General features: G+C 55.2%; 1 protein-coding gene across 1 annotated transcript in view; it reads left to right on the top strand.

The window, feature by feature from the left end:
• Positions 1-12556, top strand: part of ZNF385C (zinc finger protein 385C) — a 31561-nt gene that overhangs the window by 16926 nt on the left and 2079 nt on the right. Inside the window, exons 2-5 of the mRNA XM_007447162.1 lie at positions 4841-4989; positions 6767-6877; positions 8190-8355; positions 11892-12185. Coding sequence (XP_007447224.1) covers positions 4841-4989; positions 6767-6877; positions 8190-8355; positions 11892-12185 — 720 coding nt within the window. The remainder of the gene's footprint in view (positions 1-4840; positions 4990-6766; positions 6878-8189; positions 8356-11891; positions 12186-12556) is intronic.

The raw sequence follows: 12556 nt of genomic DNA, 5'->3' as shown, positions 1-12556 counted from the left end.
GCAGGAATGGTGCCCCCTGGGAAGAAACCAGCCGGAGAGGCTTCCAACTCCAATAAGAAGTGCAAGCGTTACTTCAACGAGCACTGGAAAGAGGAGTTCACCTGGTTGGACTTTGACTACGAGCGGAAGCTGATGTTTTGCCTAGAGTGCCGCCAGGCCCTGGTGCGGAACAAGCATGGCAAAGCGGAGAACGCCTTCACTGTGGGCACCGACAACTTCCAGCGCCATGCCCTGCTGCGCCACGTGACCTCGGGGGCCCACCGCCAGGCTCTGGCCGTCAACCGGGGCCGGTCCACTTTCGAGGGCCAGGCTGAGGGTGGAGGGACCTGTCCGGGCCTGGCGACCACCCCCAGCTTCAGGGGTGTCAAGGTGGAAGCGAACCCAGCCAAGGTGGCCGTGCTGACCACGGTGTACTGCATGGCCAAGGAGGACGTGCCTGACGACCGCTGCTCTGCCCTGCTCGAGCTGCAGAGGTTCAACCTGTGCCAGGCGCTGCTGGGCATGGAGCACGGCGATTACTACAGTCCTAGGAGGGTGAGGGATATGCAGGTGGGTGGCAGCCAGGGCTGTGGGGGAGGGATTGAGGAGGGAGAACATCGAGCCATCTGGGCATGGCACCAGCATGCCAGGCCCCCAGGCGGCAGCCAAAGCACTTCATTCACACCTTCAGCCATCAGAGCCTTCACTGAGGGTGTACTAGGTGCCAGGCCCCTGGCCAGCTCCTCGGTGCCCAACAGTGAAGAGGCCGGACCAGGCCCTGTCCTCAAGGGCTCAGGTCTGCTCCCCTCACTGCCTCGGTCAGCAGTTGCAAACTGGTGGCCTGGGAGCTTGACTGGCCCACAGATGTGTTTTGGTGGTTTTCACAGTGTTTAAGAAAAATTAAATTAGTCTCCAAGATAAACAAAAACAACAACAACAAAAAAACAAGAGATTACATATAAAAATGTGGATTTGTGACTTCTACTAAAAAGCTAGGTCCTGTGCAGTCAGGGCATGAAGTTCTGGAGTTGGAGAGCAGGGCATGGGCTTCCCCATTCCCTTTGGTTTATCCCTGGCCCACTTCAAGGTCAGTATCACCCATGTGGCCCCTGGGGGCATGCATATTGCAGCTCTGTCCTAGGCACTGGCTGTATGAGTCCTGGGGGCTGGTAAGGGGGTGGGGGAGTTGGATCTCATCGCCCAGAGAGATGACAAACAGCACACAGCTGGGGCCCTCTGTAACTGGTAGGGAGTCAACGTGTCTATCAGTTAATCCCTGAGCAGCAGAGCAGAGGGAGACCCCCAGGAATAAGGCTGACAGGGGCAATGCTGTAGAAAAACACACACACAAAACGCTGTAGAATCTTTATGGTTCCTAAAGCATTTTTACACGTATAAGTACAACACAAAATTACATTGATGGGAATTCCCCGGCGGTCCAGTGGTTAGGACTCCGTGCTTTCACTGATGAGGGGCCCGGGTTCAGTCCCTGGTCAGGGCACTAAGATATGAGTCACAACAACCTTGAGGAGCTTGGGGGCAGGTATCAGCCTGGTTTTAGAGCTGAGGAAACAGAGATGAACAGCGAGGTGAAATGATTTGCCCAAGGTCACACAGTCAGTAAGTGGCAAAGCTAGGATTAGTCTGACCCCAGGCCTGTGCTCTATCACCCCACCCTGCCTGCCTCCCCTTCCCAGGACAAGCCTAACTCTGTCCTCCCTCCCTTTCTTTCCCTGGCTGTCCCAGGTGGCCATTGCCAGTGTCTTGCACACAGAGGCCTGCCAACGCCTGAAGGCATCCCCGTATGTGGGCCTGGTGTTGGACGAGACCAGGGACTGGCCTGAGTCCCACAATCTGGCCTTGTTTGCCACTTCGGTGTCCCCCTGTGATGGCCAGCCTGCCACCACCTTCCTGGGCAGTGTGGAGCTACAGGAAGGCGAGGCCACCGCTGGCCAACTCCTGGACATTCTGCAGGTTTTCGGCGTGTCTGCATCCAAGCTGGCCTGGCTCAGCTCAAACCTCCCCAGTGACCGCCTGGGGAGCGTGGGCCCGCAGCTCCAGGCTGCCTGCCCACTGCTCATGGAGCTACACTGCCTCCCCGGCCGGACAGATCCCAAGCCCCCCGCTTACCTAGGTGAATATGAAAGTGTGCTGGATGCCCTATTCCGCCTCCATGGTGGCCCCAGTTCCCACGTGGTCCCTGAGCTCCGGGCGGCACTGGACCTTGCAGCTATTGACTTGGCAGGACCACGGCCAGTGCCCTGGGCCTCCCTGCTGCCTGTGGTGGAAGCAGTGGCTGAGGCTTGGCCTTGCCTGGTGCCCACACTGGAGGCCTCTGCCCCAGCCTCACCTACCACCAGGGCACTGGCCCTCGCCCTGCGCCAGTTCACCTTTGTGGCCTTCACCCACCTCCTGCTGGATGCTCTGCCATCCGTGCAGAAGCTCGCCCTTGTCCTGCAGCCAGAAGAGCCGGACTTGGCCTTGCTGCAACCGCTGGTGACGGCAGCTGCAGCCTCCCTCCAAGCGCAGCGCAGCTCAGGTGGGGCGCGTCTCCAGGGCTTCCTGCAGGAACTGACAACCTCCAGCCCTGACTTGGGCCGTGGCCGCTGCACCTACCGCGGTGTGGAGCTGGTGGGCTACTCCGAGGCTGCGGTCCAGGGCTTGGAGCGGCTGCGGGGGGCTTTCCTGGACTCCATGCGGAGGGGGCTGCGGGACTCCTACCCCGGGCCCTCGCTGGACGCCGTGGCCGCCTTGGCGGCGATCTTCGACCCCCGCCGCTACCCGCAGGCACCCGAGGAGCTGGGCGCGCACGGCGAGGGGGCGCTGCGCGTCCTGTTGCGCGCCTTCGCCCCCGCCGTGGTGTGCCAGCGGGCGCTGGGCGACTTCGCGCTCTTCAAGCGCGTGGTGTGCAGCCTGGGGCGGCTGGGCCCGCGGGCCCTGTGCGCCAAGCTGGCGTGCGCGCGCTCTGAACTGTACGAGCTCTTCCCTGACTTCGCCGCCCTCGCCTCCCTGGCCTTGGCGCTGCCCGCGGGCGCCGGCCTCCTGGACAAGGTCGGCCGCAGCCGGGAGTTGCGGTGGTGGGGGCCGGGCGGGGCGGGGGAAGGCCGGGGCGGCCCCGCGGTGAAGATCGCGGTGGATGGGCCGCCGCTGCACGAGTTTGACTTTGCGCTGGCGGTGGAGTTCCTAGAGAGTGGGTGGGGCGAGGGGCTCCTGGGCTCGCAGCTCACGTGAGGGCGGCCTCCTCTCCTCTGTCCAGCCAGCCCGGGGCCCTAGGCTCTCTAAGGGCCAAGCCGGACTTGACTGTGCTGCACCCAAGCTGACTTCCTAGCTGTGGCCTCCCACCCACCTTCCCCGTGCTTCCTCTGCTCCACGCTGAGTACTAACCCAGCCCCGTGGGCTGTGGAGGAGGGGCTGGGTCGGGGGCGGGGCTCGGGCCAGTGGGCAGAGGTGCTGGGGTCTGGGGTACCCCAAATATCACTCCTGACCTTTACAGAGTTTGGTGAGAGTAGCTCACCCCTTTCCCGCTGAACTCAGCCCAAGTTTTGGTCCTAGAAAAGTTGAGGGGCTATTGGTTGGAGGGAGGAAGACCGGGTCCGCGCAATTCAGGGGTTGAAGGAGAGGAGACCGGCTCCTTGACTGTTGGCCCCCACTTCTAGCAACATCTCTTCAGATGTGACTGGACTGGAGAGCAGATGACCGCCCTTGTTTTTGACACACAGCACAGCACCCTCTCTGTGCACAAGCTAACAGTTCAAGGGAAGTGGTGGTGCCCTCCTCACCAGTAGGCTGCCTGAGACTTTTCTCTATATGGCTGTGTATATCGACATACACATTTATAAATGTAAAATAAATCTATCCTATTTTTCACAGTGTTAATACACGAAATCTAAAACGACTTCTTTTGGTTTTGTAATGACAGGATCCAAAAGAGTCCCAGGTGGACTAAATTTATTTCTAATTTTTTTCCTCCTCAAAGTCTGGTTGCTCTCTAAGTTCCTAGCCTTCCCCTGCCCTTGCCTCAGACTTTTTTTTTTTTTTTCTTGCCACGCTGGGATTTTAGATTTTAGTTCCTCGACCAAGAATTGAACCCGGGCCCTCGGCGCAGAGTCCTAGCCACCGGACTGCCAGCGAATTCCCAGCAGATTATTTTTTTTCTTGCCCACTTCTTGGCTTGTGGGATCTCAGTTGCCCGACCAGGGATTGAACCCGGGCCCCTGCCTCAGACCTTTAAGACCAAAGACTGTAAAACCACAGTGCTGGACTGGCTGACTCCGAGGTGCAGCCTCAGGCCCAATGCAGGGATGTCGGAGGGCTTTTTGCCTCCTGAAGGAAGCAGCTGGGGCCTCACCAGAGCTGGGGAACACATCCTTTCAGATTCCAGTGGGTTTCCTATTCCCTCTGTCAGCCCTTGCTCTGAACCATGTGGGGATCTGGACAGGGTAGGTAGTGAGAGGGGAGGGGGCTCTCCCCAGGCCTCCTGGGTTTGGGTTTAATTTGCAATAAAGTGGAAACCCAGTGCATTGTGCAGTCTCCGTGGTGGTGTGTGTGTCAGGGGCCTGACTCCCCTCCGGGCTTCATTTAGGTCGTTGTGCTGCCCCTATGGGTGGGGTGGTGGTCATCCTTCTGGGCTGGCAGCCTGGAACTGTGGACTCCCTGCTTCTGCTTCCCCAGTTGTGGACAGGAGAGGCACAGAAATGCGCTGTCATCGCCCTGGACTCAGCCAGTGCTACTTTGTGAACAGGGAGACAGGGGCTTCTGCTCTCTACACCCAAGAAGCCCATCAGCCTCTTGTTCTGGCTGCGGAGGGAGGAGTGAGCCTCGTGGCTCCCCGTTTCAGACCCTGCCCTTCTTCCTCCTGCAGCAGGCCCGGCCTCCAGCACCCCCAGCCCCCTGCTGGCCTCCCTGCCCCTGCCCGCCAGGCCTCTGCAGCCCCCGCTGGACTTCAAGCACTTGCTCGCCTTCCACTTCAATGGCGCCACCCCGCTCAGTCTCTTCCCCAACTTCAGCACGGTACGGGCTGGGCTGGCGGGTGGGGGGCATGCAGCCGAGTGTGGGGGTGGAGGGGAAGGGGGGCTGCAAGGGCCCAGCTCTCAGAAGCTGGTCACCAGAGTGACCAAGTGCTCCTGAAATGGGGCCCAGCTCCCACTTAGGCCAGGGATCCAGGATGGTATCACCCCCTCCCCCCAGCAACTACTGCTGGGCCCCGGGGGGGACTGTGAACTGCAGGTTTCACTTGAGTTTCTCTATAGGGATGTCTGTGTGCACTTGGGGTGTGCCTTTCTGTTTTAGTTCGTCTCTATAGGACTTTGTTCATGGGTGTGAGTTTGTGCCTGTGTGTTTATAAACTCTTTGTGCCTGGGTCGTTGTCTGTAATTAGTGTATGTGCATGTGTATCTGAGAGTTTTTTTGTGTCTTGGTGTTGGCTGTGTATGTGTTTGGTGTGTGTCTGGCCTCTGAGTGTGTGTTTTTCGTGGTTTGGGTGACTGCAAGTGTGTATCTTTCTACTTGTCTCTGTAATTTGTAACTGCCTGTAAGCTTATGCGCTGTGTGTCTGCCTACTAGTCTGTATACACGGAAACATGTATTTCCATGTGTGTATGTGTGTAAATATGAAATTTACTTCACTACATGAGCTATAAGGTACGTCCCCTTTTTTAAAAAAATTTGGAAAATCAAATATAATCATTGATGAGCCCCACCCCACCCTGACAAGTTGGTAGGAAATTCTGTCTCAGTCACCCTTGGGAGCTCCTTCCTTCCCACCCTCCAGGGTTGTGCAAACGTCCTATGGAGCCTGAGACATTTGGGGAGGGTCCTCTGGTCTTCGGTCCCCGCTGTCACTTGCTGACATGCTCACTGTTCAGGCACATAATCCCTAAGCGGGGGTCAACCCGCTGTCGTCCTCCTACTGGGGGCCCTGCAGGCCACTCTTCTCTGAAGTCCTGTCCTCTGCGCGCCCCCGCCCTGGGTGCTGTGGGAGTTAGAGCCTCTTTCTCTTCTCAGGGACGTTTCTCTCAAAGTTTCTGTTCTCCTCTCTCAGGAAGATTTGGAAAGTTCCTCTTGACAAGCAAGCCCAGACAGTTTCTGCTTTGGGCCCAACAACCTAGCCCCTGAGAAAAGGGAATATAAAAGCTTGGTTTGATAGAAGAAAAAAATTTATTTAAAATAAGGAAAAGAAAAAAACACGCAAATTAATATGCCAGAGAAACGACCCCACTACTCAGGGAACCATCCTCTGGCTTCCACTTGCTGCCCCTGCTGCCCCCGCCCAGCCCCCCACCGCCCCTGGGCCGTGGCTGTTCCTCTCCCTCTCAGACCCGGTGACAGTGGCAGAGCTGATAAGACAAGCCTTATCTCCCCCAGCCCGCAGGTCCAGCGCAAGTCTGGGTTATGGGAGAGGAAATTCCAAATTCCTTTCTCTGCTTCTGCCTGCCCCCAACTCTCTGTCCCAATAGTTGTGATTCTTGCGAATGAGAAAAAAAAAAGAGACCAGAGGGGCGGCAAGAGATGCCAGTGTGAGCGCCAGCACATGGTTCTGTTTCGCAAGGTCACGGAGGTCATCCTGGCCATCCCCCTCCCTCTAAGCAGAAGCCTAGGCTGACAGAGAAGGTCAGCCAGGGAAGAGGCTGTTTCTTTTTCTCTAATATCCACAGACATGGGAAATTTCTTCCTCTGGGCTGATCACTGCCCTCCTCAGTAGTCTTAGTTTTTGGCATTTTGCAGTGCCCGCCCCCCGCCCTTACTGAGCTGACCCCAAAGTTACTGTGCACTCCCACCCCCTTCACAGATGGACCCGGTCCAGAAGGCTGTCATCAGTCACACATTTGGGGTTCCCTCCCCTCTGAAGAAGAAGCTTTTCATTTCCTGCAACATCTGTCACCTGAGGTTCAACTCGGCGGTGAGAAGGAGTAGTGGAAACAGGCGGGGGAGGGGGCTGGAGACTGGGCTTCCGGGGTCTTTCCTGGAGGAAGAGGGGTGGCAAAGGGACTGGGCTCCGTATTTTCTGTCCTTCGTTGCAGAAGAGCCTCTCCTGGTCCTTTATCCATCCCATCCTCTCCTCTCTCCAGATTCCTCTGCCCCGTCCCATCCCATCCCCCTGGGATTTCATTTTCCTTCCCTATGCCTCTCTCCTGTGTTCTGCCAGAGAGAAGGCTGCCCTTCCCTACTCCGGGTCCCAGGGCTCACCATCGGCTCTCGGTCCAGAGCTGAGTTCTTAATGCACCTGAGAGTTTCCAGAATGTGCTCATGCCCTTCCTCTTAATGAGTTCTCATGATACATGTGTGAGATGGATAGAGGTGCTATCATCAGCCCCACTTTTCAGATGAGGAAACTCAGCCTCAGAGAGGAGGTTAAGTGACTTGCATGAGGCCACACAGCTGGTAAGTAGAGCTGGGATTTGAACCCAGGCCTGGCTGACCCCATAGTCCGCATGCTTTCTACCATGGCCCGCCCCTAGAGAGCGGACCTTCCCTGCTCTGGTGAAAGTGCCCAGGGAGGGGCCACAGGGGCCTGTCTTTCCTACTTTTGGGAGCAACAAGAAAGGACCCCTAGTGGACAGGCCAGACTTGGAGGGTCCCTCCAGGCCTTCAGGTTATGTGAGTCATGCAAGCGATGGACAGAGAGACTTCACTCTGAGGGAGGAACCGCTTTCTTCTTCATACCGGGCCCAGCACAGTGCCTGGCACATAGCAAATGTTCAATAACCATTTGTTGGAAAAATGTACAAAGGGATGAATGATCTGAGGTGCACATTCCCGAAAGTGTGGGGACTGCTCTGTTTTTCCACTTGTGCATTTATAAACCTGTTGGCAACTAACATTCACTGAGCACCTACTGTTTGTACTAGGCCCTTATCAGTCATGTTCTCATTTTAATTCTCACAACTCTGTGAAATCAGTATTATCATCACAGAGCTCACGAGCGAGGAAACTGAGGCTCAGAGAGGTGACGGGACCTGCCCAAAGATGCACAGTTAATAAGCGGCTGAGGCAGAATTTGAAGCCAGGGGCTGCTTGCCTGGGAGCTCGTGTATGAGAATGCATTCTGTAAACCTCAGGGCCACACACATGCTGTGATGGTGACAAGGATGTGCCCCCTGTGTGGCCGGAGCCGTGCCTCCCTCTGACCTGCCCCCTGCCCGGCGCCAGCTCATGGATGGGGCAGGTGGACTCAGCCAATGAATGGTGACCCCATGCCCTCCCCTCCCCAGAACCAGGCCGAAGCACACTACAAAGGCCACAAACACGCCAGAAAACTCAAGGCTGTCGAAGCCGCCAAGAGCAAGCAGAGGCCGCAAACCCTGGCCCAGGATGGGACACTGGTGTCCCCATCCCCGACTCCAGCCAGTGGAGCCCCTGAAGAGCCACAGAGCAAAGGTCAGTCCTGAACTTTTCTCCCCCCATCCCACTCCAAATCTGGCTTCTGACAAGGGGTTGAGCGATTTCTGCTTATTATTATTCCTGCTTCTGTGGGAGTATTCCATACATACAGGGAAAGGCACACATCACATGTGTAGAGCACCACGGATTTTCCAGTCTGGATCTGCTGAGATGAAGAAATGTGTCACGAGCACCCCAGAAGCCCCTCCTTGGGTCCCCTCCCGGTCACTACCTTGTTGTTAGCTTCCTAGGGCTGTGATAACAAATGACCACAAACTGGGTGGCTGAAAATAACAGAGATGTCTCTTCTCACAGTTCAGGAGGTCAGCAGTTTGAAGCAAGGTGTCAGCAGGGTTGGTTCCTTCTGGGGGCACGGTTGGCGGGGGGGAATCTGTTTCATTCCGCTCTTCTAGCTTCTGGTCGTTGCCGGCAATCCTTGGCTTGTGGAAGCCTCATTCCGATCTCTGCCTCCAACTTCACATCACGTTCTCCCCAGTGTCTCTGTGCTTTCACACGGTCTTCTTATAAGGACACCAGTCATTGGATTAGGGCCCACCCTAGTCCAGTATGATCTCGTCTTAACTAATTACATCAGCAAAGACCCTATTTCCAAATAAGATCACATTCTGAGGTTCCAGATGAACATGAGTTTGGGGGTGATGCTATCCAACCACCTACACCCCTCCCCCAGAGTAACTATGAGCCTGACCTTTCTCACCAGAGATCAGTTTTACCGGGTTTTGGTTAATGATATACAGATGGTCCCCGACTTCATGGTGGTTTGGATTATGATTTTTTTTTTTTTTTTTTGCTGTACACGGGCCTCTCACCACTGTGGCCTCCCCCACCGCGGAGCACAGGCTCCGGACGCTCAGGCTCAGCGGCCATGGCCCACGGGCCCAGCCGCTCCGTGGCATGTGGGATCCTCCTGCACCGGGGCACAAAGCCGCGTCCCCTGCATCGGCAGGCGGACTCCCAACCGCTGCGCCACAAGGGAAGCCCTGGATTATGAATTTTTGACTTCACAGCGGTGTGAAAGCCATATGCATTTGGTAGACACTTGACTTCCAATTTCGAATTTTGATCTTTTCTGGGCTAGCAATATACGGCAGTGGTCCCCAACCTTTTTGGCACCAGGGACCAGTTTCATGGAAGACAATTTTCCCACGAACTGGGGAGGGAGGGTTGGTTTCAGGATGATTCAAGCGCATTACATTTATTGTGCACTTTATTTCCATTATTATTACATTGTAATATATAATTAAATAAGTATACAGCTCACCATAATGCAAAATCAGTGAGAGCCCTGAGCTTGTTTTCCTGCAACTAGTTGGTCCCATCTGGGGGTGATGGGAGACAGTGACACCTGAAGTGTGTTGCTTAAGTCCAGTCTACTCCGTAAGACGAAGCTTAATTGTCACTTGCCACTCACTGATAGGACTTTTTTTTTTTTAAGAAATTTATTTATTTATTTATTTTTGGCCGCATTGGATCTTCGTTGCTACGCATGGGCTTTCTCTAGTTGCGGCTAATGGGGACTACTCTTTGTTGTGGTGCGCAGGCTTCTCATTGCGGTGGCTTCTCTTGTTGCAGAGCATGGGCTCTAGGGCACTTGGGCTTCAGTAGTTGTGGTGCATGGGCTTAGTTGCTCCATGGCATGTGGGATCTTCCTGGACCAGGGCTTGAACCCGTGTCTCCTGCATTGGCAGGCGGATTCTCAACCACTGCGCCACCAGGGAAGCCCACTGATAGGGTTTTTTTTTTAAATTAATTAATTAATTAGTTTTTATTTTTGGCTGTGTTGGGTCTTCGTTGCTGTGCATGGGCGTTCTCTAGTTGCGGCGAGCAGGGGCTACTCTTCGTTACGGTGCGCTGGCTTCTCATTGCGGTGGCTTCTCTTGTTGCAGAGCATGGGTTCTAGGGCACTTGGGCTTCAGTAGTTGTGGCACATGGGTTTAGTTGCTCCGTGGCATGTGGGATCTTGCTGGGCCAGGGATCGAACCTGTGTCCGCTGCATTGGCAGGCAGATTCTCAACCACTGCGCCACCAGGAAGCCCCCCACTGATAGGATTTTGATATGAGTCTGCAGGCAATTGATTTATTGTGGTCTCTGTGCAGTCAGACCTCTCTGCTAATGATGATCTGTATTTGCAGCCGCTCCCCAGCGCTAGCATCACCGCCTCAGCTCCCCCCCAGATCATCAGGCATTAGATTCTCATAAGGAGCCCACAGCCTAGATCCCTCGCGCGTGCACTTCACAGTAGGCTTCGTGCTCCTATGAGAATCTAATGCGCCGCCGCTGATCTGACAGGAGGCGGAGCTCAGGTGGTAATGCGAGCGATGGGGTGTGGCTGTAAATACAGATGAAACTTCACTCGCTCACCTGCCTTTCACCTCCTGCTGTGCAGCCCAGTTCCTAACAGGCCACAGACTGGTACCGATAAGATCCGTGGCCTGGGGGGTGGGGACCCCGATATACGGTAGGTGCATACTCTTTTGTGATGCTGGTCAGCAGCAGCCGCGTGCCCAGGAGGGTAAACAACTGACACACAACCATTCTGTGCCCATGCAAGCCATCTGTTTTTCACTTTCAGCACAGTATTCAATAAATGACATGAGATATTGAACACTTTATTATAAAACAGGCTTTGTGTTAGATGACATTGCTCAACTGTAGGCTAATGTAGGTGTTCTGAGCACATTTAAGGTAGGCTGGGTCAAGCTATGATGTTCCGTAGGTTAGGTGTATTAAATGCATTTTTTAAAAAAAATTTCCTTCCTTTTTATTGATTGATGATTGATTTTGGCTGTGTTGTGTCTTAGTTGCGGCACACAGGATCTTTCGTTGAGGTGGGAGGGCTCTTTGTTGCAGGGCGCAGGCTTCTCTCTAGTTGTGGCACATAGACTTAGTTGCCCTGCAGCATGTGGGATCTTAGTTTACTGACCAGGGATCAAACCCATGTCCCCTGCATTGCAAGGCGGATTCTTAACCACTGGACCACCAGGGAAGTCCCTGCACTTTCAACTTACGATATTTTCAACTTACGATGGGTTTATCAGGATATAACCGCATCAGAAGTTGTTGCGTGTAGCTGTATTTTCTCCTTTTTCATTGCCATGTAATATTCCATTGCGTGACCCATCAACTCTTCACTGTTCTCCTGTTGACAAATATTTGGATAGTTTCCAGTTTCCTGCTGCTATGAATAGTGCTCCATGAATATTCTAGCACATCTTTTTGGTGACTTCCACATATTTAACAGTTCCCTAATGTCTGTAGATCATCAGGGCTGGGTGGGCCCTCTGAGACCACTGGATCCAACTTTATCATATCAGGTGGGAAAGCTGAGGCCCAAGGAGGCCCAAGTCTGCCCAGTGACTTGGTGGGGAGTCTGGAATTCAGTGCTGGTCATCCCTACACCAGGGACCCTTCCAATCTGCCATGCCACCTCCAGAATATCTGTGCTTAAAATCGTGGTCTCGAGAATCATCTTGGGCCTCACACTCTTACCCCACGCCTTCCATCTCCCCAGCAGTTCCTGCAGCCCCTCCTCCTGGTCCCAAAGTCCAGCCACCCCTGAGTCCGGAACCCACGCCCAGGGAGCCGGCCCGCTCAGACCTCTTGGATGCTGCCTCCTCTCCCTCCTCTTCCTCTTGCCCACCCTGCTCCCCAGAGCCTGGGAGAGAGGCGCCAGGGCCTGAACCGGCGGCAGCTGCTGTGGAAAGTGGTGTGAGTGGGGAAGGCAGGAGGGAAAAGGGGCGCCTCTACTGCCCCACGTGTAAGGTGACCGTGAACTCCGCCTCCCAGCTTCAGGCCCACAACACAGGTCAGTGCGCCCCTCACCAGCTCGAGCCCCGGGGAGGAGATGGCCCTCAGCAGATGTGGGTAGGCTAGAGCTTCTGGGCACTTTGCTCCAGGGCTAGGTGACAGAGGCGCTGTGCTCAGCTGTGGCTGGGCGGGCATTTCGGGTCCTCCCTGTAATGCCTGAGGAGGGAGGATCGGGGAGAGAGGTCAGGCAGCAAGAACTGGAGGGTCATCACAGAAGACAGGAGACACCCCCCCATCTCTCTCTGCATCAGACCCGGGGGAATTGGGTTGGAATGGGAGCCAAAGGGAAGCCGACCTGTTACTCTGCAATAGGCCTTCCTTGGGGGATGCTGGCATGAAATGAGAACAGCCGGGAGGAACTTTGGGAGG

Source organism: Lipotes vexillifer, unplaced genomic scaffold, assembly GCF_000442215.2.
Source record: "Lipotes vexillifer unplaced genomic scaffold, Lipotes_vexillifer_v1.1 scaffold541, whole genome shotgun sequence".
Taxonomy (NCBI): Eukaryota; Metazoa; Chordata; class Mammalia; order Artiodactyla; family Lipotidae; genus Lipotes; species Lipotes vexillifer.
The sequence above is the reverse complement of the archived record's forward strand: the minus strand, read 5'-3'. Positions and strand labels throughout refer to the sequence as shown.